The sequence below is a fragment of the Melanerpes formicivorus genome, unplaced genomic scaffold (assembly GCF_026170545.1).
Source record: "Melanerpes formicivorus ecotype bairdi unplaced genomic scaffold, bMelFor1.0.p_v2 SCAF_7, whole genome shotgun sequence".
NCBI lineage: Eukaryota > Metazoa > Chordata > Aves > Piciformes > Picidae > Melanerpes > Melanerpes formicivorus.
The window spans coordinates 8,797,389-8,820,740 of NW_027142359.1; the positions used below are offsets into that span (position 1 = coordinate 8,797,389).

At 38.0% G+C, this 23,352-nt stretch overlaps 1 protein-coding gene across 2 annotated transcripts in view; it reads right to left on the minus strand.

Moving 5' to 3' along the window:
* DENND1B (DENN domain containing 1B) overlaps positions 1-23,352 on the minus strand; it is a 160,458-nt gene that overhangs the window by 93,623 nt on the left and 43,483 nt on the right. For both annotated transcript variants that reach the window (XM_068140902.1, XM_068140903.1), the window contains exons 4-5: positions 12,279-12,328; positions 3,014-3,133 (exon numbers count right to left, since the gene is read on the minus strand). In XM_068140902.1, the coding sequence (XP_067997003.1) occupies positions 3,014-3,133; positions 12,279-12,328 (170 nt within the window). The remainder of the gene's footprint in view (positions 1-3,013; positions 3,134-12,278; positions 12,329-23,352) is intronic.

Genomic DNA, 23,352 nt, shown 5'->3' on the forward strand with positions numbered 1-23,352 from the left:
TCTCATTTTACAATGATTCTGCAGTTAGTCGCATTTTGAATTTGGCAACTGCAGTCAAGGTCTGTATGCTCACTTTAGACAAAACTGCATCACAATTGAGTTCTTCAAGCAAAAATGCCTCAGATAGCTACCTTGGAGGATTTTTTAGTTCATTGTATAAACATTCAGAGGACTTAAAATATTCTAGTTTGGGAGAAAATTCTGCTTTCTTAATACATATACAAGTATATTTGCTTTTTCAAACTATCCAATTTAATGAAGAACCATGTGGCTGCAAATGTAGAGATTATTTCCTTTAATTAGTGTTTCAGATGAAGAATGAATTATAGGCAGAAGTCTGATAAACTGTAAGATTTTAATCTTACAAGCAGCTTTAGGTTGTTGGTGCAAAACCTGAGGACAGGCAGCCTTTTCTTCAGTTTTCAGTTAAGACTCACATTCAGCAGTTCAAGTTCTCTTTTTTGCAGCCCTAGCCTAGCGCAGATCAGCACACGGCCTGAGACCATTCACAAAAGATATTCACAATAGAAAAGTTGTGCTCAGTTCCCCACTCATCAGCCTCCCCAGATTCCTACAGTACCTCCTTATCTTTTTAGCTGGCTTGTTACTGCTCCTCTTTTCAGAGATTCTTCCTTATATTTTAGCTACAGCCATTTAATTCAGTTAATTTTTCTGTATTTGACTCTCTACTCATCTTTGTTAAACCCCAGACAGCAATCATCATACATACGTTCCTCTTTGAGGCAATGCACTTCTGTGCACAGCACATGAACATGGCATTTATGTATGCCTGCATGTGTGTGCTTATAGAAAAGTCTACGACTACATAGCTGTGACAGACAAGTAGCTTGAAGTGCTCATACCTCAGATCCATCATGTGTATATACATGCAGTGATGATAAATGTATGTGATTTTGATGTATGGAAGAGAGCAAGAGTGAACACGCAGACATACTTTGGATAAAAAGAGGGCATGCACTTGGGAAGATTTCTTTGATTTTGGTTAATTTGAGATCAACAAACATGTACAAGGGAGAGCCAGGTAAATGTCAAAAGAAACCTGCTAGGGAGTCTTCCTTCACTTGGTCACTGCTAGCGAATCTTGGACTCAGAGCAGAAACCAGAGTGGATACTAAAACACATCAGATGGAAACACTAATGCACTCCTTCTGTTCAACAACAAATACACAAATTAGAGAGAAACAGATTACCCAGCTAGAATTCCAGTGCCATGAAGCTAATGCTGCTAGGTACTCAGCTATGCCTTGTAAATTTGAAATTGTCACAATAAATGCCATAAAGGCAATGCTTTGAATATGGTCTGCTGAAAAATTACAGCTTGCCACTTTTCATTTTCTTCGTTATTTCTACCAGGTAACAGACCGTTGGCTAACCTTTAGCTGATAGATGTCTGCAGGGAAATGTTAGAAGAAATACTTCAGTCTACACCAGCTGAGAATTTGTGTTCTCTGCTTTGCAGCACTCCATGTGCATACTTGAGTGTGCATAACTGATTAAACATTTGTTATCATAGCATTAGAAGCCAGTCAGACAATGCTAGGAGCACTCGTTAACAATCATGTTTCCAGCTTGATGGGGCAAGAAAAGGTTAATTCAGACAAAAGACATTCTTACTCTAGGCCTTAACAAGATAAATCAACAAAAGGTATCACAGGGCTAAGTATTACACACTCCTAAATCCTACGAATTAAGCCTTTGGGACATATTATTAAAGAAGTATTGTTGGGATCATGAAAAGTAAATTAATTTCCAAAATCTTTTCCTTTTGCTTATTATTTTGCTATTTTCATCAGATAACTAATTTATTATTTTTTCACCAATATTACATAGCCAAAAATGTCCACTGTACTGGCTCTTGACATTAGTTCAGAATGTTTAAAAGCTGACAAGTGTCTTGATGTAATACTTTCAGTAATTTTAAGAACTGCTCTGCAAGTTTCTATGTTGTCTGGTCTTTTTTCCCTCTCTACATGTTTTTACTGTTACTCTTTCACAAATCTGTATGGTGTTTGTCTCCCTAACTCATGTGATCCATACTAATGAGGAGAGGCTGAGCACCCTGGGGCTTTTTAGTCTGGAGGAGAGAAGACTGAGAGAGGATTTAATAAATGTTTATAAATATCTGAGGGCTAAGTGTCAAGAGGCTCTGCTCACTTGCACCCTGGGATAGGACAAAGGGCAATGGATATCAACTACATCACAGGAGCTTCCACCTCAACATGAGCAGGAACTTCTTCACTGGGAGGGTCACAGAGCACTGAAACAGGCTCCCCAGAGAGGTTGTTGAGGCTCCTTCTCTGGAGACTTTCAAGACCCATCTGGATATGCTCCTGTGCAACCTGTGCCAGATTCTATGGTCCTGCTCTTGCAAGGGGGTTGGACTCAATGATCTCCAGAGGTTCCTTCCAAGCCTTAACATTTTGTGATCCTGAACTGGTACCTTCCATGATTGCCTGATTTCTATGTTGTCCAAAATCTGATAATCTGCTTTTCTCCATAAAATTCCTAGCTTACTCTCCAAAATTCTCCAGCTGGCCCCTCTGCTGCCAATGGGTTCTGCAGCACATGCCTCTACAGGCATTACAGGCTGCTAGGCTCTTAACTGAAGTTCAAATCTGCCTTTTAATTAAAGCATTCTGCTGTTTAATTAATTTACTTAAAAGGGGTTTTAGGACAGCTAAATAATTATTTTCTTTTCAGTACCAAAACAATTATCTTATGGGAAAAGAAAGAAAAAGCCGAGAGGAAATTAAGTATTTCACTGGGGTCAATTTCATGTTAAATTAAACAGAATTATTTAGCCTCACATAAGAAAGCCATCACGTGGGGCTTGGAATCACTTTTCACATGAAGCCAATGTTAACACTGTCACAGAGAAATGATGCCCTGACAGAGAAGTAAAACATCAGCAGAGAGTTTGGAAAACATCTTTTATAACTTGTATTTTTCCCATACTCACTCCTTGATGCAATTTTTCTTTACACCAACTCACCTTAGGATACAGAGGCAGACCTTGCCTCCTGACGTCAAACGGCAAAATCCAAACCTTTGCTTACTTTCAATGTCAGTGAGCACGAAGGTAAAATGCTGTCCTACTTGGTTTTGGGACACCCTGAAAAATCAGAAAGAGAGTGTAAGACTACTAAATTACATAAAGTGTGAGCATTTAAATCAGTGGTATCAAGCATTTTTATGCCCCAGCTCCCGACCCAACATCCAGGCTGCCTCTTGCATCTCACTCCTTCCCCATAGCATGGAAGAGTCCGAGTCCTTCCTTCAGCTGCAGTCCTAGCACCACACTCTGGCTGACATAATCCATGGAATCCAGCTCCAGGTCTGAATGGACAGGGCATTTCATTAAGATCTTTCCTAAATAAGGCCTAAGTAGAGACAGTACAGGCCTGCCACCCAGCCTGTTGGCTTTGAGCGCACCTCAACAGTGAAAAATGGTAACTAAAACAAAGGTTTAAAATTCTACAAATAGTGTATTAAATGTCATAATACAGGTCTGGCTTAAGACAGACATGAGAAAACTAGTTTCACACACACACCTCAGAATAGCTTCACTAGTTAAACCATAGCCTCCCCTTGCACCCACACACATCCTCCTCCCTTTTTTTGCAGTACACATTGCCCAACAAAGAACATACTGCTAAATTCATTTTCAGTGCAAACTCATTTAGCTCTGGAAATGCAAAAGCCAAAAAATAATCAAAAACTAGTAGCACAAGAGCTAAAATAATATCTTCAGGACCGTATCAAACTATGATCCACTTGAGACAAAGTTTACACAAACTTCCCCTGCCTGATGTTCCAGCTCCTCTTACCCCCAAACTCTCCTCAAACAGCATTCACCCAGCAGCACAGGCTATGTGTCTGATTCCCAGTTTCTACCTCCCCTTCTCAGTGTAACCTCTGATGACCAATATACATCTCAAGGTCCCAGTCTCAACCTCCATTCCTGAACCACCACTGTCTGCTTGGCTGTATGAATCTGTCCCAATTTCTTTTCAAGAATAAATGACATGTTCTTTATCTCCTTTACACTCCCAAGCCAGGCATTTTTCTCTGTTGTCCAATTTGTCAGCTTCAGATAGCTGAAGGCATGGGACAGACCCAACTTCCAATGTGGCCAAACTTCATAGAATTGTGAAATGCACTCAATGTAAGTATCCTAGAACACTAACAAACTGTATCTGAAGTTTATTCACACAAATACATATGTACTTTCCCAAAGTCTCCCAAAGAAAACCAGCTTTAGGTAGACTTGGTATTGTCAGCCAGGAGTGTGTGGCACAGAATGAATCATAGAATGGTTTGGGTTGGAAGTGACCTTTAAAGATATAACTAAAACCAAATGAGAACAAAGTTATGATAAGGAGTGCATGGAGATTGGCAAGCATAAAATGCAGCAGTTCTGCCTGTAATTCTACTGTCCATTGTTCTTCTCCCATTCATTCTTACATGATCTGTAGCACAATACCTAGATACCTGCTCATAAGCACTATGACTAACACATGTCATGTGTGGTTCAATCTTCAGGTTACAAACTGGAAAGACATTCCTGGATATGCTGAGAATCATCACAAATCTCACAGTCTTCTAATCTAAGAGTACCATTTTATTTTATTTATCCTCCACAATGCAGATTGGGGTTTTATTTGGTTGAGTTAGTTTTCTTAAATCTCCACCAAAATAAAACCCACAAATTTTCCCCTGGGAAAGAAGAAAGTAGCAGGTGGTTAAAGTGTGAGACAAGTTACATGGGACACATGCACTTTACACTGGATGACAAAAACTTAGTTAAGTGATACCACTATCCAGGCTGTAGTTTCACACTCATTTTAATTTGGTCTAGTTCCTCATGAACATATAATGACTAGGCTGAAACAAAAGCCTGTACAGAGCACACGCAACATTACAAGACATATTTAGTCCAACATAATCACTGGAACCCATGATAATGAATGGATTTTTTCATTTTTTGGGTTCAGTAATTAAATCATTCAAACAAGCATATTCCTCACTTGCTTGAACAGACTGGAACAACCTAGTGTGTTCTTTCAAGACAGTCAGTACTCAATGGCCTTCATTTGATCTTTCTTTTTCAAGTTCCACATAGCTAAGCATGCTGCCTGGATATTATGCCTGATACAAGAGAAAGCCATTAATAACAAGGAGTTATTACTTCCCTGCCAATGATGCAATTTTCTGTCTGACGTCTCTGCGTTTTTCTTTTATTCCTGAAAGCAGACCAGCACTGAACCCTGCAGCATGGTTCTAGCACCAATGCACACACCTTGGCCAGGGACTTAGGCAGTAATTCAGCAGCAGCTGGTAGCAAGTAGCACTGGTAACACACCATGCAGTAACTTCAGCTGCCTCCTGCTCCCAGCCCCTCTCTTCTCTGCTGCGGCCCACCACCGGTCTTGGAGCCTTAGCATTGTTATGCTGGGGCTTCTATGCACCATTTTAACCCAAAGAGATCACTAATTATTTACAAAAAGAAACTGTTGATAGGTGTCCATCTACACAGGCATTGCTTTTAATGTACTGTGTACATGTATGTCAGAAAACTACCTTATTACTGCTTGAAAAATAATTCTTTAGCCCAAAAATCTCATTTCAGTAAGGATCTCTTGCTGTCAGTTATTTGCCTCCTCCCTTTGCAAAACCTGAAGATGGCATTGCAACTAAAGCATACATAAAAGCAACAGTACACAAGACCACTCTAAACACTAGATTTGAATTCTGATATTCTCTATTAAAAATAGCCTTGCCCAATTATGACAGTACAGCAGGAGGCAATTCCAATGCCATCTCACCAGTTCCAACTCAGCATCTTCCCTTTGCTTTTCCAAGAGAGAGAACTCCATGTTCCAACAGACCATGTAAACATGGCCCAGCTTGAACACTGCTTCCCACAAAGCTTAGCAGGAGATGCAAGCAGCATGTTTCAGTTTTTTTCAGAAGTGAGAAAAACTCCAAGGCTAAAACTGAATCTCCACAAAGAACCCAAGAGTTTGCATTTGGTCCCATGTGCTCCAGAGCAATAGCTAACAAAAGCCAGTGGCTGTGCATCTGGACCACATTTTTTGACCAGAGTTTAAAATACTGAATTAATGCTGGGTTTCTAACTTGAGAACTCCACTTAATGATCTGGGGGCAGTAAGAATGCCTGATTTTTCACTCCTCTTCAGCAGAGTCAAAACTGACCATATGTAAGCCTTACAGGAACAGACATACGATGACTTGGGATTTCTTTAGATCAATTGATAGCCACGATATATAAAACAGACACATAAAACATTTTAGAAGTGCTACCACTACAGTTTATCCATATCCATATATCATGTACCATCATTGGAGACTTGACAGGGTGCTTGGTTGCATGGTTTAGTTGGTTGGGTGGTGTTGGATGATCTTGAAGGTCTCTTCCAACCTGGTCTATTCTATTCTATTCTATTCTATTCTATTCTATTCTATTCTATTCTATTCTATTCTATTCTATTCTATTCTATTCTATTCAAAAATGTTGGCTACGTGACTTGGGGCTTGTGCCTCTCTGTTTTACTATGGCTTCTTTAAAAGTCATGTCTCACCTTTCTGGCACTGCTACTGAAGCACAGCAATGAGGTGTCTCAGGTCTTCCTTCACATGAACAGCCACACAAGTAAAATGCAATTATTACACAGCATAATTCCCTAAATAGGATGTTATTTAGACTTTCTACTGAAGCACAGGATCAACTAACCAAGCTTCAAAATCTTTCTGCAATATGCTGATGTAGTCAAGTATTTGAAAAGAACATGATCTACTGACTTGTACAGGCAGAGCAGTCACAAATCGTTCCCAACTGTCACTGGCCTTCTCCTCACTCATTCCTCTGCCTTGCCTTTGACTTACTTTTGACTCTTGCCCCACAAGCTTACTTTTAATCTTAGTTTAACAATAATAAATCACTAATAGAAAAGAATGTGTGTAAATACCTATTAACCCTGCAGACTACAATGGGCTCTTTCAAGGTTATTACAGGTCATTATAGGAATAAAAGTACTTTTTTAAAATGTTCTAAGTACATACCTACACAATGCAGAAAAGGCTCTTTAGTACCCATGGAGTACATAAAGAGCCATTTTAAAGACTCTTTTTTACACTATAGCTGTTATTCAAGCCTCATTTTAAGGCTGCCTTGAAAGAGCTGATTAAGGCAGGAATTAAATCTCTTCTTGGAATGAAAACCAGCATGTCTAATCATTATGTTTATCCTTCATGCTCAAATAACAATTGCTCTTCTTCCAAACCAATCTTGTTTAGGACACAGAAGATGCCTACAATTATTTTTTCTTCAAATTTTAGAAACTTTTAAAGAATTTTGAATTCCAGAGAGTTCATTTTTTCAGTGAGTTTCAAAAAGTGAAAGACTTCAATGCAAAGAAATACATATTTTTATGACTTATTTTTTAAAAGCAAACAAAGTTACTGGTATCATTAATTATAAAGTGTCACATACACATGCTTGACCACTGTAATTAAAGTACAAAGCTCTGATTAAAGCTTTGGCAGCTGCCATCTACACCTGAAAATTCCAAATGTATTTCATCTCTCAATCTTTCTGCAAAATGACCCTCCACCAGTCATTCACCTTCCTTCTCCTCAGATCATAGAATAGATGAGAAACCATTTCAAGCAGGAATTTGAAAAACAGATGTTAACATAGGTGTTTCTGCTGATGGAAAGACTGGGGAGACACCAACTCTAGGTTGGGCTGTCTCTTTCAGCTCATTGCTATCCCCAAATCTAAGCTTCAGGGACTATATTCTCCACTTTCAAGACCACTCCATGATCCCCAAATCCACAACTGAAGCTCTCTCAGTGGAAGGCTCCTCTACTCCAACTTAATCTTACAAGCTCTGCTTTCCAGAAAGAAAGAGAACAGAAAGAAAACTGCAGAAGGCACAAAGCTATCACCAAGTAAGAAACTTACCACAAACAAAAGTGTAGTTAGCTCATAATTGGGGTTACACTTTCAAAACAACAGAAGCACTAAAAGAAACCATAGCTAGCTAGTAAAGAGTCTCACTGAGTGTACTTCAGTCACTACACAAATTTGCTCTCTCCAAGGGCCCTAGCCATCATACCCAGATGAGGTTCTAGAAGAGCACATCACAGCTCAGTGTGCAAGATATAACTGCCTTTCACAAGATCTAAAAATCCAACAATCTCTACATCCATTGTTTTGCACTTGTCCTGCTCATAGCTGTGTTTCTGCACACAGATTTTTACCAGAAATAGCAGGGAGAGTGAAAGTGATGTCATTCCTGCCATCATTACTCATTGACCCAAATAGATTATAGGTTAAATAATATGCACAGTAATTCCCATACTTGAGCAATATTCTACTCCTAATGAGAAATCTCCTCCAGAAGCAGCAGAAGCAGCACTACTTCTTAGACTCCAAAATATAATGCTTCTCTGCGATCAGGTGAGCACCGCAGGGGAAATTAATGAGGTGCTTATCAGTGTCTCCATGCTGATCCTACAGGCAGTTTCCAAAGTGTCTCAGATAAAAAGCCATGCAGAAGAAATGCACCCTGAAATGGAAAAGACGGGAATGGAAGGAGAGAGAGGGAGTATTTATGGAGGAGATAAATGAGAGAGATTCAAAGCAAAGATAAAATTCAGGGGTCAAGCAGTGATGTTGGACAAGTTAGGACTGAATCTGAAATAGGCCAAAGGAAACAGGAAGAAGAGCAAAAGCTACATGCTCATTAGTCACTATTCAGCAAAACAACTGATGGATGTAGAGATTGAGGTGTGGGCTCTCAGCAGATTTACACCTGAGTTTTGGGTTGAGAGTGAAGATACAGAAGACCACTGGAAAAGGAAAATAAGAAAACTGCAGAATTTATATAAAAGATTCAAGGAACAAGAGAGAGGACAAACTGCTTTTTCTGACATACTAAAGTACTTTAGCAAACATTAAAAGGTAATTAAAAATTTTGTGTTCTCGAATATTAAATCCTTGTTATTCTGAATGAAAAGAAACAGAGAAGGAACTCTGTAGCAGAGAAAAGGGAACATATTTGTAAATATATACAAGCAAACTGTTAGAATGTTATACAATTGTGCTATTTATTAAGCTTAAAAATAATTTAGTCACTGAAAAAAAGAACAAAAAAGGAAGACAGCTTCTTGGAGCAAATGCTCAGGAACTTGCATGAATTTCTTCAGCCTTCCAAAATAAAATGCAAGCCATAACCAGCAGTAATGAAATTATGTGTTTGCTTCCAATAAAAAATTATATATAAAACTCCAAGTCATGGTCAAAACATTACACCATTGTGCCTATTTTGGTTTGACTTTAAGTTACACTTAATGGGAGTCACCTCTATATTTTTAGTCACCATTCACGGTACATACTTCAGATAACTAGAACAAGTGGTGTACAGTTCTCTATAACATCTGCATAAAAGATGAAGTGTGTATGTCTGGTGAGATGATGTAAGCAGCATCAAATAGTGAGAATTAAATCTGGATGTCTGTCTACAACCACAGTAACATAGTAAATAAAATCAAATGCATGTTCTTATTTCATTCCTCTTTCCATTCATTCACTAATTAAAGGCAAGTTGGAAGAAAACAGATGACAATGATCTTACGACTGTGCTTTAACTTCTCATTTCTGTAACTTGAAGAATACAGATTTTCAACCATATTGAGCTTTATTTAGCTAGTTAACAGATAAGACACTCCATTCCCTCCAGTTTTACTATACATCAGGAACCCAGAAGTCATCCACAGAAGAAAGTCACATTTTCTGTTCTAGGTATCTTGATCAGCAGCATCAGTGGAAGTTGTCTCCTTCCGCACTGGTAATTTCTAGGTCTTACTAAGATCAGATATTGCTTGAAGTGCTTTGTACACATATGGGGCACATAGTACAGGTGTGCCCTCTAAACTACAATATGCTCTATCAATAAAACAGTTACTTTGTATTTCACTTCAGTCTAAGCTTTCTGTACAGAAATTATCATCCAAACTGCCTCTGAAATACTTGAGAGTATTAAGTCTATCAAGATCTTTTATTACAGGAAAAAAAAAAATATATATAGATATATATATTCAACCAGACAAGTAAAAAGCACATGTATGGCTAGACAAAAAAAATAAAATGCTTGTCACATCTTCAATGCCCATTCAAAAAAGTCACATGCATAGGAGCTACAGCAGTGTTTTTCTCAGTCCTTTTCTTTATCAGTCCAAATTTCAAAACAAAACCAACAACAAACCAACAAAAACTGGGAAAGCGGAAAACACGGGTACTGTGTTAAAAAAAGTGGTAATGTACATCTACACCACAGACAATGCTTAAACTGAGTAGTAAATGCTAAATATACCACATAGCCAGTAAGTTGGTCACACAAATAGCTTGCCAGTAGTCACCTGCCTTCCTGAAAGAGCTTCCACTCTTTCTGTCCTTTTCCCCACAACAGCTATGCTTCTCCTCTTTTATATGCTCGTGATCCCACACTATCCTTCATTCTCCCACAAATCCCCTAAAACTCACCTCCCAGCTACACCAAGAAGCTGCAAAGGTGCTGGTTGATTATAATAATACCACAGCACTACTGTCCTGAGCAGTCAGCAGGCCAGACCAAACATATCACTTTTGTTCCCTTCGTCACTACAGATTCCAAAAACCTCTGCTCTATCCAGCTATCCAACTGCCAATTTTTATGAAACTGTAGAAATTGTGCACCTTTGAGGGCACTGCTTTACAGCTGAGTATAAGGCCAAGAGTCAAAAAGCATGTCTAGGCAGGAGGGCATAGGAAGGTGTTAAGAGATAAACAACAAACATCCCAGAACTTTCTCTTTTTTCTTTTTTTTTTTCTCTCCTTTGAATACTCAGCTACAATACAAGCCTAAATATGCTGTAAATTCAGGTAATCAAATAGTTTATTGATTAAGCTTATCTATCTCATACAAGCAACTGCCCTCTAAATGGTTCAACTGAAATAGTTAATGAAAGAGAAGTTATTTGAAAATAATTGTTTGCTGCCACTGATTATCTTCTTGCCACTGGATGGCAGCAACAGAACCTCACCCTTTTCTGTTATCCTCAAATTTTATTTCCATTATTCATCTCCATTATCAATTTTAAACAGAATTCAGTACATATCTTAAGCACATTAAAGACTTTAATACTATAATGGCAACACTGACAACTGTATTAGTTGTCATTCAAACATATTATAGGACAGTGAGCTTAACCAGTTCAAAACCCAAACAACTTAATTAAATTCACCTATAAAAGACTAAATGAAGCTAGTTTACTTCAGAGTAGTTGTGTTTACAAAGATCTTTACTTTGCCAGTGTGTCTTTCTGCAAAGCCTCACTCCTTTCCTCTGCACACCAACTTTTACTCCACTGATAGGTGCTTCTCACATCCAAGAGATGCTTCTCATCTTTGAGTCTCCATCTCCAACTGACTCCAATGCTGTTCTGAAACCATCTCAGCCTGCACACTACTTGGGTGTATCTTTCATTAATTATGCAAATCAAGCTTCCAATTCAACCTTTGCTGATTTGGACACTATGACTTTTCCAAACCAAGTGAGTATAATTTATTAAATTTATTACCACCAATCATTTTGACAAGCCTAAATAAGTATTTTAATTAGTAAAAAGGGGTTATATGAACAACTTAAATGACTGACAGTATTAAATGGAAACCACACTATAACTGATACCAGAAAGGTAAGGGCTAATTAATTATAAATAATGGTCTTGATTTATCTCTGAGAAAAATCAATTGCATATTCAGTTAACTCCGTGCAATTAAAGTCTTAATTTCTTTGAACTCAGTGAATGTTTTCAGTACTGTTCTGTGGGTATCCTGATGCACAGTAGCTTTTTTTTTATGCAGCTTGCCGTTTGAAGGTAACTATTTTATATCCTTATATTAACACAGATGGTGTTTACAATTATAATGGACAAAATTAGGAACCAGAATACAGCTCTGTCTTGAAAGAGACATCCTCGAAATTCTGTGAAGGCTGCATTTTGCAGTGATAATTTCCTACTAGTGATTTCATACTTACTTGAACAACAAAGAACATACTCTTCTCACCTGCAGGTGCAAGTTTAGGGAGTATAGTATGCTTCCCTTTTCTTTAAATCTCTCCTTGCAATTCCACTACATTTCATTTTCTATGAAACATTTTCAAATGACTGATAACTGCACCACATACCTTTCAACGTCAAAAGGAAAGCAGAACTTCGGAACACTGCTCAGCACTTCCTGTAAATACAAGTAGAAGAAATAAAGTTAGGAGTTTTGAAAAAGCTATTGGAAAGCTCACTTCTAAAAAATAAATAAATCTAAAAGCACTCGTAACAAATAATAAGTTCAAGGAATATATGATTGCAAAAAATACAGCACACGTTCCTGGACTGAAATAATTGATTATTAAAAAGGAATTAAGTTTGTGCTTTGGCAGATTGCAAAGACAATGCCACAGAAGCCCCAGGAGGGAAAGGCCTGGCCTGAAGGGTATTAACACCCTTCACATCCCCGCTGGGATTCCCTTCAACAAGGCCATATGGATTTTACAAGAAGCACCACACCATATGGGTAAGCCACGTCTGCTGCTACTTGTACCACAGACTAGCCACAGGGACTTCTGACAGATCCTGGCTCAAAAATACAAATGTTGTTTCAATTAAAATGCAGGCAGAGAAAAGGGAATGGAGTTGGCAGCAGAATGAATTACAGAGAGGTGTAACAACTCTATACATGTTCCATAGTCAAATGCTGAAAATGATGGAAATCTTCTTCTGGTCCAAAGGAGAAATTTATATGATTAACCCTTTGGGTTTCACAACTAAGGTTTGCTATTATTAAAGGGAAAGGGGGGAGGAAATCCACCAGGTCTACACTCATACCATAATATAAAAGGATAATGTCACTCTTCCTTGCAGAATTTTATTTAAGAAGCTGTTTAGTGGCAAATAAAATGTGTTAATTCAAATATAAAAATGCTCTCAAGACAATCAACATTTTTCTTTAGAGGGGGTTAAGAAAAAAAGTAAATTACCAGAGTAGTTAGTAGCAAATACATTAAACGACTTTTAAAGAGCCCAGGAAAAAACAGGGTTTATTTCCTTGCTCCCTACTGTGAAAGCAAACCCTCTGTGAAATACTTCAGCTTAGGGGACAGTCAACATCAGCACAGTTGGTCATAGCCAGGGCATTCCCTTTTAGTAGCAGACCAACAGACATCCTGCTGCACGCACAATTTATCTCACAAGGTGTGTGTCGTCAGAAAAATGCATATTGAGCGCACGCTTCCAGAGCTGCACAAAGGGGTTTAAGAACACAATCTAAGATGTTAGCACTTTCCAGCCCAAACTCTCTGTTCGCTGCATCTTGAGCAGTCAACTCCCATTAGGGGAAATCATGTATTTAAATGCCTACACACAACAATGATTATTTACTTCAAACATTTCCCTGGCTCAGTGGATAGTGTAAAACATGAAGAACCCAAGCAAGTTAATCAGCAAGGGATGAACAGTTCGGGAAAACAGGCTTCTGAGTACAACATCCATATGATAGTACCAACACTTTAAATGTTTATGACGTGCCCCAGTAAATCCTCAATACAAGACAAAATGGAAAGCATCAACTTTTCTAAAATTTCAAAGTTACACAAAAAAGTGTAAGAAATCTTTGGAATTTTGTCAGCACAGGTAAAAAAGGGTATGAAAGCCACATGCTGTGTTTTGGGAAAAGTTATTAACTTAATGATGAGCAACAGCAGTACATACAATATTCTCAAAAAGAAATTGCTCAAGCACCAGCCTGACTGTTGTGTGTGGCCACTGCAGAGGGCTGCGGAGCACAGCACAAACAGGGCAGGTAAACTTTGGAATTTCTGTGAGCAGGAAACAAGCATACACAATGCTGGTTGTAGTAATAACAAACTCCAACAAAAGACAGCAAGAACAATTGATACTTTTAACTCAGAAAATTCCTAAACATTTCCAAATAGTCTCTCACTTCCAGCTCATAAAGCTTGCTTATCCCTTTCCAAACAAATAGTATTTTATACTCTACGTAAATTCTCTTTCCAAATCTGCACCTATTCTCACACTTAGAGGATGTAATTTTCTCCTTGCTACTAAGCATTTTAATTGCTGCCTGGTGAGCTTAGCACTGCCTCAGAACTGGGTATGGAAATGTATTCATTTATGTTCCCCATTGTATTCTCTCAGAATAAATTAACACACAAGAAAAATAAAAGGAAAGAAAACAAAACAAAACAAAAACCAACCAGAGGTATCAGCTCAATATTTTGACTAAACAACCTGAAAATTATGGGTATGTTTTGCAGCATTTTCCAGACTGAGCTGCAGTACAGCATTTCCCCAGCTCTGCTCCGTGCCCCCCCAGCCAGCACAGGCGCACACGACTTCTGCAGAGCAGCCTCAGCTCGCTTCCCAACTGGCAGGAGCATCCCTCAGGGGACAAGTCTTTAAACCTCCTCACTCTTTAAAATTCAACCAGCCAGCAGGTCTATAGACTGGCGTATAAACAGTATAGACAAAAAAAAAAATCCTCCCTCAGCTTATGTCAGTGACAAAGCAGCTCAGCAGTTGACTGCTTCTCCCCTGACAGCGTAAGCTGGGCTTACACAGATCAATAGATGGAAGTCCTACCTAGCTTCCAGGGCTCAGTTTTCTCCCTTAATTACAGGTGCTATTCAGATTTTTAAAATGGACAAAAACAAGATGCCCCCAAGATGATCCTAGACAAATTTAAAATGCAAATGACTTTCTATACAAACACACTCTCGCTATCTCACTATTTGTGTACAATTATGGTTGATATTTTCAGTCATCTCTTTATTGAATAAAATTGAGGTCATCTCCTAATGGGTCACCATTTTCAAGGATCCATAGCTCAGCCAGGACTTCCTCTTAAGTCCACACACTCTTAGAAAAATTGTAACACACTTATTGTGTCTTATTTTCATAGCTTCACAAGCTTTTAGTATGTGTTTATTTCTGAAGACAAAAGGTCATAAATATCTTCATTAATGGGCACTGTGTCAAAGGAAAAAATTGTATACGGGGTCACTATGGTAATGATGTTTTAAAAAAAGCCAGTAAAAGATTGTCTATTTGTTTTCAAACACCAAATAAAATATTTACAGTTGCATACATGATTGAGTTTAATTGCTAAGTTAAAGGATAACTAGCTCATTCCTTCTATCAGCTCCAAGATAAAGAAGAAAATAAAATCAGTATCATGTGAACTACAGCATGATGCTTCTCTTGCAAAAAGCTTAAACAAAACCAAAAATGGTATTTAAGAAAATATTTCCTTTATGCCTGTAACATAGCAGCAGAAACTTGCACTCTCCCAAGCTTATGATCCAGCAGTTAATTAATTCACTTTCATCAACTGTACTACACAGCTGCAGCCTGGCCTGGTTGTGACCACTGGCTCTACATTGAGATGATTATGGATGCCTAAAAAGTATTAATTGTTTAGCATCCCTTACTTATTTTGATACTCATTCAGCTAATCACTTTACAAAGCAATGTAAAAAGTGGTCAAAGATGCTTCTGGCTTCATACACACCACCTTTCCAGGAAAACCTCCTGGTAACTCACAATCTTAAGTGAAATTACTAATCATCTTGGTAAAATTAAAGACACACATCACATCCCTTGTAACTTGAAAATACAGGATTTTTTTTATTATTATAATTTCCCAGACAACTGATGCAAGCGTACAAAACTTCCCTGGCTGTTAGGTATACATAGTAGAGCACAGTGATTTGGGAGGACACTTGTTTCTTTTTCCACTTCAAGAAGACACAGTGAGATCTCACTACAGCTGGAAGAAGGTACAGGAGTTGCTTCTATCAAAAACTCACACCATATTTCATATACAAGTATGTATGTACATACATGTAATATAATCAGTTTGTTAATGTATCTCTATCTAGATATGAGTGGATTTTTCACTTTTAACTTACACATTTTAACAGGTTACATTCTCTATGTAGGTGACGCCTGATGAGTTGATGAACTGACAGAAATTTTCAATACTAAATATTATACTACTGAAGTATTCAAGTATTGAAGCTTAACCTGATTAGTTTCTGAGACTAGGAGGATTTTAATACTATTCACCCCAGCACTTTTTTTTTTTTTTTATTATAACATATTCTGCAGCTTATATTTCAGTGGGGAGGAAACAAACCTGTTTTTTTCCATGTGCATCCCTGTGAAAGGATTGAAAATCTTCCCTGGATAGGAACATCTTAAGCTATCCAGAATGATGAACCACTTCATAAACAGCAGTTCAGACACTGGTTTTTAAAGAGTGAGTCCTGCTAGCTTTTAACTATTTATGTGATCATCTGCAACTTAAGACTGTTCCCCAGGCAAGCAGGCAGGTTCTTTCCCCAGATCCATCATACATAAGGAATTTGTGTGACTCTGCAGAAGGAAAGGGTATACCTGACACATAGTCACATACTCATTCCAGAGACACATGCAGATACCCAGGCAAGAAATGGCCTAAATAAATTAGATTGTAATCAAAATCATTCACACAAACCAGCACTCAAAAAACTGTTGATCTATCCTCCTCTCCTTATTTCATTCTGAAGCAGAAATTAGCCAAAGAAATACAAATTACAAGAGCATGAACAAATGGTCATCCACTTGGCTACAAAATGCTTTTGCCCTTTTTTTCCTCCACTACCCTTATTTCTTTAGCTGTTATCTTTTTCAGCAAGGATATTTTTCTAGCATTTGTCTTTCTCTTATTTCTCTGACTTATTTTTGTGAAGTCCTTTTCCCCTGCTCGTTTTCACTGAAAGGGTGAATTCATTTTGACAGTCCTTCATCTATTTTATTAATGAGTCTCCTGTTTTTACCCTTGCTGACAAAACCACTTGACTACTCTTGGTATTTCACCTAATTGTTCTTCAAAATTCTTTTCCTTCTGCTAGAATTTTCTCTTCCTACTAACCTCTCTTTTAGTATCTTGAGTCACTTGACTGCAGGTCTCTCTCAGTGGTTCTTATCAATTTTCCCTACTCTCATCTCCACCTCCAAGGTCCTCTCCACTATTACCTCAACTTGCTCTCTGCCCTTCCCTCAAAGGGGACTCTATTTCACTGTTCCTTATCACATTTTTCAGTCACCCTGTGCAAATCCAAACATATAAACAGGACATCTACTTGAGATCTATGACTGTCCTGAGAGGTATTTCTGATTCAAACCAGTAACTTCAGCGGGAATGTTTAAATGCTTAAAGTTAAGCACAGATTTAGATTCATTTTTAAATCAAAGCCAGGCAGCTTAGCATCTTGCAGAGTTGAGCCCTTCATGATCATGGCTCAGTGAAGGTGAAATTCTAATGCTGCCACATAAAAGAGCTGATGAAAAGGCAAGCCCTGTCCTTGCCACTGACTTTTCCTTTTCTTCCTCTGAAGCTGTGCACATCCACAGCAGGGACCCATGTGAAGTCAGCAGCAGCGGTTATATTTCAAAGACTTTGCTCTTACTTCTGCTTAAAATCTTATCAGAAAATTGTAGCTACAAAAAAGAAAGGCCCAAATGGTCTGACCAAAAAAAAATTTGTATCTTAGATTACATTCATCAAAACTCAAAGGTCTAAAGTACAGAGGTCATTATAAGGCCTCCATAACAGATTTTAACCTCCGTGTGCCTCTCTCGAAAAGGGCATTATTCAATGATTATCTGCCAGTTCTGTAGGGATAAAAAATAATACAATTATCAGTTTCTTTCTGAACACTTAGATCAAAGAAGAACACACATTTTAAAAGCAAATGGCTTAGGGTAGAGATGCAAAACTCTCTTAATAAATAAATAAATAAAATGTACCTTAAGGTTACGGAACTGCAAGAATGAACCACTAAATTCCATGGCTCTATCTTAATGTTATTTTTGAACCTTTTTTTTTTTTTTGCTAATCAAAAATCTCTAGTTTGAATTATACTAGCTAGCATTTCCATACTTTTCAAATAAACATACTGAGAATTTTGAGGAGTTCAAGGCCAGGCTAGAAAGTGGAAGTGTACAGCGATGTGATCCTATAAAGCTCTCTGCAACAAAAGCAACATCCTTCTACAACCATTCTGAATCATTTGAAACAAAAAAGTTTTCCAGACTTAGCAATGATTTTCATTTTGCACAGTGGAAAGAAACATAAGCAGTAGTTAACTTTCCGCACTTTCACTTTTGGATATTTCAAAGTTTCCTCCAAGTCCAAAAGCAAAGAATTAAAGAAAATTAATGACTGGGACAGTAGCATGACCAGGGTGCAGTATACTTCAACTGGGGGCATACTACAGGTTGCTCTTGCCCTGTACAGCAGAGTAAGGCTGGCGTCCCATGCAGTATGCAGAAGTCTTCACTACTTCTAGAGCATCTTTCAAAGGCACCTCACAAGGAGATAAGAACAAAATCCTGCATACTTCAAAAGGCATTTCACCATCCTGCAAGACTGAACAACAAGGCTTCCTAAATAACCAAACAGAAAGTTTAAAAACAAATCAGAGTTTCATTGAGTTATAAAATGTTTGAGTCTCTCTTTGTCTAATTGTTTCTGAATCTTATCAAGTAACCAGTTAGAACTACAGCGTATTTCAGCCACAGCTGTGTCCAGAGTAGCATACTGGGACCAGTATCTTCCAGTATCTGAAGAGGGCCTAAAAGAAAGCTGGGGAGGGAATTTTTAGGATGTCAGGGAGTGATAGGACTAGAGGGGATGGAGCAAAACTAGAAATGGGTAGATTCAGATTAGATGTTAGGAAGAAGTTCTTCACCATGAGGGTGAGGAGACACTGGAACAGGTCCAGGGAGTTAGTAGAAGCCTCATCCCTGGAGGTTTTTAAGGCCTGGCTGGATGTGGCACTGAGCAAACTTACCTAGTGTGAGGTATCCCTGCCTATGGCAGGGGGACTGGAACTAGATGATCCTTGAGGTCCCTTCAAACCCTGACAATTCTATGATTCTATGATGACCAAAAGTTCACTTCAAAATAACAAGCATACAAACAGCAGAACAGTAAAAAGAATATGAAGTTCAGCACAGGTTAATTTTCCTCCTTATAAAACCCTCAACTTTCCTGGAACTCAACATAAAAACATTAAATTTGGCAATGCACTGTACTTCTTCCCTAAGAAAGTTCCCATTAGAATAAGTGTAGATTGAAATATTACCATCTATCCTATTACTGGCAAGAGCAACAAACCCAAGATCAACCCACAGAGCCCTAGCACGCTTGTAGTATTTGTAAATAGTTTCCCCTTACATCCCTGACTAATGTCAGAGAGACCATTATTCCCTAGGCAATATCAGACAGCTGGGAAAAACAGGAAATAGGCTCTTCCATATCCACTCTTGAGATTACTATGTGGGCTTAACTTTTAAGGTAGTAGAGTATTTATCATCTTCAAGAAAATTCATTACATTTTCTACAAAAACAAGCAAAAAAAAAAAAAGGCCAGAGTATGACACAGAACTTTCTATCACCACGCAGTACAGAAGTGGTGACTTTTCTTAACATACACTTTCTACCACAGCACCTCTAACAATATCTGGAAACTCAACAGAGAAATTGTCTTAAACTATAGGAAAGCTAGGCATCACTTTCAAAATCCAAATATGTCCACGTCATCCCACATAGCTAAGAGGGCAGCAATCTTTGCTTCACTCCAGACATCTTAAGTTTTTTACCACTGCTTACAACAGTGAGTTAAGATTAACCTTTGGCAGCAACACTGAGGAATTCCTGCAGACTTTGTTCAGAAGCTGATTCTCCAATAGCGAAAAAATAACCACCATAAAATAAAGCACATATTAGAAAATTGGTTCTTATTTGTTCTACCTGTTAGTGTTTTCCCTCCACCTCGGAATACTCTAATAGCTCAGGATAGACATGAGCCTATTTGCCACATTTCCAACTCTACCTACTCAATATATCCTTTAAAGTAGAGTTTGCAGGCTTAGAAATGTCTATGAAATGGTTATCAAGGAGTACCACAAGTAGAACACAGTTGACAGCCAGGTGGAAAGGCTCCTAATTGCAAGAGTTTCTTCTCATAACAGCATGGAAATAATTTTTTTAAATGGAAAATTAATTATAAAAGTATACTGCAAATAATAAACAGCTGAACTTGTAAAATATACTGAAAAAGGCATAAAGTTTCAAGCATGACAAACTCTGTTCTTGGTGACACTTGATACATTGCAGACTAATTTCAACTCCAAGCATACTTTATTCCATATCATTTTTCACTCCATGAACTCTAGCATTTCACCAGAGACTTCAAACTACACATAGTCCTAATCATAAAAGAAGCAAGCAAAACTAACAACAAAAAAGAAAAAACTCCTAAGAAATAAACAAAACAAACAAACAAAATAAATACAAACACCCAGACCAAGCCCCAACAATAATAATTTTGATGGAGGTAGCCAAGGTAGAAGACACAGGAAACAAGAAAGACAGGTTAAAAAAGCAGATTGGTTTTGAGTCAGAAAGGAGAAACCAGCTTTATAAATTAGATAATGTTTTCTTTCCACACACAGCACCACATTGTCTTTTCAATATAGGTGATAAGAGGTTGCCAGACTTTGGGATGTACAACCAGTAAATATTTTTTACAACTACAGAAGTCCTTTCAAGTCTTCTCTTAGTGTCACTGGTGAAAAGTTTGAGGTTTTCCCATCAAACAAGTTTTTTGCTGGCTAACAGCTGAAAAACAAAAAAGAAAAAAAATGTAACAAATTCTCCACCTTGCTTGAAATACAACTTTACACTTCCAGACTCCCTTAGTTTTCTATCATTACTCTTTCACTCAAGCATATTTCAAAAGCAGAAGCAAGCAAGTAAGCATTATGACTACAACAGTCAAATTGGGAATAGCAGCCTGAGTGAAACATACAAAACTTCTGCTTTTCCTGAACTAAATCTTAAGTACAAATAAGAAGTACTGAATTAGTAACCTACAACACAAGTTCTGAAGCAGAAAGCATCCATAAATAGTAGGATGCCATTCCTTGTCAAGAAAGCTCCTGCTGAACAATTGGTCTGCCCAGTAAATACTCAGTACTGATGCACACAGAAAGGTCAGCACCAGCTCCGCAGATCGCTTATATGCAAGAATTGGCCTGCCCAGGCTAAGGAGTGAGACTGTCTCTTGCAGCACCACATGATGTACTTCCAGAATCACAGTTTTCCATTGATGTTTCCATAAAATGACCATACAGCATAGGTAATGGTGAGCCCTGACTTTGCTGGCAACTTAAAAGGAGTTAATAAATGAAGTGGCGTATGAGTGAATGAACACCTTGGGTGCCTCATCAACAGAAAACATCTGTTATAGACAGTGACTTATGCAGATAAAGATGAGACACTCCAAGAGCTAAACCCTTGACTGGGCTTGTCTATCTCTACACAGGCATTCTTATGGGGGAGCATGATGGCTTCCGTGGCTGTGCCAGTAGAGAGGAAGTCGAAGAACCACATTACATCACAAAGGGTAATGAAACCAATTATGTGAGGGCTGAGTTTCATAGAATCATAGAATGGTTTGGGTTGGAAGGGACCTTAAAGATCATCTAGTTCTACCCACCCTGACATGGGAAGGGATACCTTCTACTAGGCTTTGATTTCATCATACTTGGATTCTGGCATGTGATCCCAGGCCAATTCATAAGGTAAGTAATATGTAAAATAAACTTATGTTATTCACACAATGTAAACTAATTATTTGAAATGGAACTTCAAATACCTGTAGCAGTAACAGTGAACTGATGTGCCTGAAATGCTCTCCCAGTTCTGCAGAACACCATCATTGACAAAAAGCAGAGCAAGAGCCAAGAACCGAACAGAGGGTTCAGGAATACTACATCCAGTACCAAATACAAGAAGTGGCTGAGCTAGTTAGGATATTTCTCAAAGAGCAGCAGTAAGCTTGAGACACAGGAGCAATGCTGAAAGTACAACAGAAGCAACATATTGAAGACTTAAGTAGATGGAGGGTACTAAACAAGTAGATCAGAAAGTGTAAGGTAGCACGGAATAAGGAATTAGGTGACATTAGAGTGGAATATTCTGAGGGCAGTTGAGGTCAATCAACAACAACATCACACATGACAATCTGGCAGTCTTTCTGGAAGACATTCCAAATGATTGTCATCACTGTTTCAGCCATAAGTTAATTTTTTCTTCTTTGGTTTGGCACATAGCTGAGGGCTGTAGGAGTAAGCCAAACCACTAACAGTTATTTATGATAGGCTGATACAGAATAGGCAAAAGGATGGTCAGATATTAATACTGTGCCTATTTGAGCAGAGAAAAGAATATTTCTATAAAATATTGTCCCCCAATATCACAGCTGTATGATTAAAAAAGAATGGCTAACATATGCATACAGTCTATTAAAATGCACATAATTTATTTGACTCAAAATGAAAACATATCTAACAAGTAATTCCATTCATCTGGCCCTTTTTCACCCAGCTTTAAGATATACAAATGCATGCCTTTTCACCAGAACACAGCAGCTGGGAATGAAAAGGAAAGCATTCAAATGATCATTTTCACATCATATTCCATCGTCTTTTCACCAGCTTCTCTCCAGTCTTTCTTTGAGTCCCATTCTGTTACAAGAGAGCTCCTTTTAGATCAATTCATATTTCCATAATCCACACTGCTGTTTCTCTCTCCCCTCCCCAGGGTGGACTAACCCCTGCATCCAGAACTATGGCTTACAACTGTCATTAAGACCTATAACAATAACAAGATAACAAAAAAGCTAGTAGAGATGAGGCTAGCCAGTACCATATGCTGATCAAGTTCAACATTTTTAACTTAAAAGCTCTATACAGCAAAACTGTCACAATCCCACAAACAAGCATACTCATGTTGCCACCTGTCTTCAAAATCTCAAAAAAAAAAAACCCAAGTTTTCAATATTGGGCTTTTAAAATACAATAAAATAAATAAATAAAGATAATAAAGTCTCAAATATTTATTCTGACTCTGTTGGGATGAATTAGGAAAAAAAATAATATATGTATATATATAAATTGGGGGAATACCTCTTGAATTTACATTTTGAATGATATAAGGGTCTCAATGACCCTGGGTGTTCCCAGAATGTGTAGGTGGGCAGCTATTTCACAAAATATTTATCAGGACTGGACAGATCTTTTCTCTTCACACAATACAGCAACTACAAATAACACCTCTGAATGCTTTTTCTGCTG